The sequence below is a fragment of the Acanthisitta chloris genome, unplaced genomic scaffold (assembly GCF_000695815.1).
Source record: "Acanthisitta chloris isolate BGI_N310 unplaced genomic scaffold, ASM69581v1 scaffold990, whole genome shotgun sequence".
NCBI classification, from domain to species: domain Eukaryota; kingdom Metazoa; phylum Chordata; class Aves; order Passeriformes; family Acanthisittidae; genus Acanthisitta; species Acanthisitta chloris.
Genome location: NW_008653110.1, coordinates 1 through 4,428, shown reverse-complemented (window position 1 = coordinate 4,428; position 4,428 = coordinate 1). Strand labels below are relative to the sequence as shown.

At 51.2% G+C, this 4,428-nt stretch overlaps 1 protein-coding gene across 1 annotated transcript; it reads right to left on the bottom strand.

The window, feature by feature from the left end:
• Window positions 1-286: 286 nt before the first annotated feature.
• Window positions 287-4,373, bottom strand: TOE1 (target of EGR1, member 1 (nuclear); the record flags this gene model as incomplete). The annotated part of the gene is made up of 5 exons (XM_009079359.1): window positions 287-1,057; window positions 1,998-2,169; window positions 3,502-3,761; window positions 4,010-4,183; window positions 4,264-4,373. Coding segments are annotated over 5 exons (1,487 nt in total), but the record flags the coding sequence as incomplete, so codon positions are not given.
• Window positions 4,374-4,428: the final 55 nt, after the last annotated feature.

The following is a 4,428-nucleotide window of genomic DNA, read 5'->3' as shown; positions in this document are numbered from 1 at the left end:
CTTTCCAGAAAGGCAACCCTATGTTTTCTTACCGAAACCCACTCTGAATGCAGTGCACTAAACTGAAACTTGCACCCCTAGGTGCATTTGGATTTCTCCAGCCTCACCCCTGCCTTCAGAGCCCAGCACACCAGCAGGGAATACAGGGAGCAATTTAATTGATCAGATGTTAAAACAAACACAAAGATAAGAAACTTGTTTACTTTCAGGTGTGTTCTTGATGGAATACAGACCTTCAAAACTTGAAGGAGAAGAAAAACCCAATTCAGGGAGGAGTTCTCTAGCATTACACACTGGCCCAGGCCAACTTCATCTTCTCAGTGTGAGCTTTGGAAGACTTGGAAAACAAGCTTTTCACTATTTGCAGTGGCACTGATTTCCCACTGAGGTACAGTTTATTGTGGCAGTCAGGCAACCAGGGCCCTGTACCAGCCTCTGTGTTTTTCTCCTTCTTGAGCATCCAGACATAAGCCATGATGTAGCCAGTCATGAAAGCATCGAAGCCAGCACGGTGTGTGCCCCCTTGGGATGGAGGGACATGGGTTTGCTTTTCCTTTTCTGCAGCACAGGCTGCTTCAGTCTCAGGGATGTCTGGATGGGTGACTGAGCCCAGCTCAGTGTGAACCTCTGACTTCCTCTTGACTTCATCACTGTCAGAGGCATTTCCCTTGGCAGAAAGGCTCACAGCAGCTGCTACCTGGGCAGCAGTTCCCTCAGTGCTCCCTGGATTCTCTTCCCACTGTGTACTGGTGTCTGAGCTGGCCTCTGTTTCCATGTCCACACAGGTCTCCTCCCGTGGCCTGCCCTCTCCGTTGGGTGCAGTCTCACAGCAGCTCTGTTTCCGTGGTGGCCCCTCCTCCCCATTCTGAGCTTGCTCCAAGTGTTTCCCTGAGCTTTCCTGTTCAGACACCTTTGCAGAAGCCTCTGTGTTCTTCCGATTCTTCCATCTGTGCTTCCGCTTCTTCCGCCTCTCCCAAAGCTTGTCGTCCGCATCAATGATGAGGTCAATGTTATGAGACTGTGGACACTTCACCCCTTTTGGACACCAGCCATAGGCCTAGGGGGACAGACAGAGAAGGAGAGACAAGTCTGTAGCCACCAGCTTCCTTATTCCACTAAGGGATTGTGGGGCTGGTCTGGGAACAGCGTCCAGTTACAGCCCCCTTGACACACTGCAGTGAGTGCAGCAGGCAGCTGTCAGGATGCAGCACACAACACAGGAGGAGAGGCCAAGGAAGGTGGGTTTGCTCTACCTGGAAAAGACAAGACTAAGGGGTTGGAAATATCTAGTTGGTGTCTGCAGGTACCTGAAGCAGAAGGTATGGAGAAGATGGAGCTAAACTCCCTGAAACAAGGGCCTGGAGGAGTTCTGTAATCTCTGTTCTTCCACAGTTTCAAAATTCATCAAATGAGGCTCTGAGCAATACTGAGGTGGTGGTTTGATGAGAAACTTCCAGGCATTTCCCTAAGCTGTGCTGTTCTGTGACCAAATGTGCAACATCTGGAAGAGTTCCTTTCTCCACAAAGCACCTGAAGCCTGTTCTGGCCTGAGTGGATGGGCTCTGTGTTTGCTGCTGTGGCAGCACCAGGATTCAAGGTGCTGTGGATCACCCAGTGCTGCAGTGCCAGAAGCTGCAGACAGGTAACATTTTTGTATCTAATCAAGATATAGGGGAGGGTAGAGGTGCCATTTCTTGCTTGGAGGACAAGCCAAGCTAATGTAGAACTTGCAACCCTCCCAAGACAGCAATGGGTACTGTAACTCAAACCATCCCAGTTAGGGCCATAAACTCTCCTCCTGAATCTTCCTAACATAGCCTGTAGAACTCACTGCCTCCAAGCACGACATGCTATTGCCACCTAAAGCCTGGAAATGTTCCTTGTACTGTAAAGCAAGCAAGGGGAAGTTCCAGGTGCTTTCCTACCACTTCCTGCTCTGGCCAGGTCTGCCTCTGTCCAAGGACCCAGGAAGGAAGCAGAGGATTCAGGATACTTACCGAAAATCTCTCACAGACAGGGACCTTATCTCCCTCTCCAGTGCTGTGGCTCTCTCCTTCCAGAGAGCAGTAGCGATAGTCGATGTATCGGGACATGCTGGCAGAGTAGCTGCAGAACTCCACGGTGAGGTGCTGACTGCTGGAGCCCTTCAGCTTGCAGTTCTCTCGCTTGCTGGAACAGACAAGAGTGCACAGTTACTGCTGGTAACTCACTGCGGGGACCATGGTGCAAACACACTGCTTTCCTCTCAGTCTCAACTCCACAAGTTTCCTGCTCTGGAGCTCCAGCCCCAGCCTGACAGCTTGCTGGAAAGAAACCCAGTCCCAGGAGAACAGCTTTAGGAAGTGCTTCCATGCTGATTTAAAGGTTGTTTTTCCTTATGCTGATATACAGGCAGGGAAAAGAGTGTCTCTGGTGAAGCTATGGGACAAGGAGACACATAGTTTGATGTTAAATGCTAAGGGCACTAAGACATCTGTTAGTCTTCACAATGTTAATAGACTAAGAAAAAATACCCCAAAATGAGGTACAGCATAGCAGTCATTACCCAGGCAGGTCGAACCTGGGCCACAAGGATAGGTTTTTCAGCTCATGAGAAAAGAATCTGATCCCTGTTTTGTCCCAAGAGATGGTTTAAAGGCCTGAAACCTTTGGAAGGCTTCACCTAACTAGAACTGTGGGTTAAAACATTTAAGAGATCAGTTTAAAAAGTATTTTTATCTTGTCAAAACAAAGCACTCTCAAACTTTGAGAACAGCCATCTTGAATGTTTTCAGTCCTGTGTAAGTGGCATTTCCTGACATACAACAGTCACTAAAAATACCATTTCTCCTCTACACAGAGCACGACTTCAGCTTTCTGGAGACTCCAGGGGCTGTATCACTGCCAGGGGCTTGTTTAGATTGTGTGAGGCCTGCAGAATGCAGGGACAGACTGCAAAGCAGGCAGATGTGCGTCCTGAACAAGAGCATAATGCTCACTTGCAAGGAAGTGGTGGGACCCAGAGTGGGCTGCAGGTGAGTGCCACGTGCAGGACATGACAGAGCAGGAGCACTCACCCACCCTATAACTGCAGCAGCCCTCACAGAGCAGAGCCATAAGGAGCAGACCCTGCAGGACAGCCCTAGTTTTGTCTGGCCTCTAGCTGAGTTTTAATGGTCTCTTTGCATGTATTCCTGCCCTGACCCTGTGGCCACTGCTGGGCCAGAGCTCGGTTTTCAGTCAGATCAGGTCTCTGTGGTCAGCCTTCTGCTGGTACCAGTTTTGAAAACCTCTTTCAGCTGCTGCTCCCTCAACAGATAAGGCATATTAAAAAGCACACCCTTATGCCCTCAGCACCCATTCCAGAAACAGAAAAAGCACAGGGCAGGGTCACCTGAAAAGCACATTTCTGCACTCACTTGGACAATGACAGGACTCAGTCCCCTACCTAAAAAATAAACACACATTGACTTCCCCTTTGCCTTTACTCCTGTAAGTTTTGAGGGCCAGAGTGCTGCTCACCACTTCTTGTAGGCATACTCCAGGTAGGATGCCACAAAGCGAGTCTCAAACTCCGAAGCATATTTGGCGTCGTATATTCCTACTGGGAACATCTCGGAGAGGTCTGCAGTGAAGGTGCCAAGGCTGTCTGGGAGGTGAGCATAGAAGCACTGGTACAGGAACACCAGGTCAATCAGACCATTGTGGAGAACAAGAGGCTTCTTTGCCCGTATGAGCTCCAGGAAGAAAGTGCGAACACTCATGTTCTGGTTCTCGTTGCCCTGAATGAGGAAGGATCAGTCAAAGAGCCTCAGTCCCTGCCCTGCTGTCACCCAGGCAGCCCTTAGAACACTTCAGAACTCTGCCCACAGCTATGGCTGCTCAAGTGACTGCCTGGAGGCAAAGCAGAATGGAGGTGGAAGGAATAATGCTGCACTCAAGACCCCAGTGTGAGGCAGGGGCAGCCACCAAACCCCCAGCAGCCCGAAGCAGAGGAGGCTGAGGTGGCTGAAAGGGAGCAGGTCTGTACCTTGTCGTTGCCCTTGTGGTAAGGGATGCCCTGGGAGTATTGCTTGTTGAAGTCAAACCCATGCTGCACCAGGAACTGCACCGACTGGGGTTCAACCACATAATCTTCCATACAGAGGAGTGTCAGGTTGTAGATCTGGCACAGGTAAGTGTTCTCGGGCTGCAGAGGGAGAGTGTGCAGGTGACACAGGGGCTCCTGTCACAGGGAGCTGCCAACACGGCCAGGCACTGGAGTGCGGGCGGGCTGAGTCCCAGCTTGAAACAGGCGACGCCGAGGGACAGGACGGAGCGAGTCCTGGCGGCGCTGCAGACAGCCTTGTACCGCTCCTCGATGCACCTGGCGGGGAGAGACCGGGCGCTCGAGGCTGCCGAGCCCGCGGGGAAGGGAGCCAGGTACCCGGTACCACGAGGACGCGACCC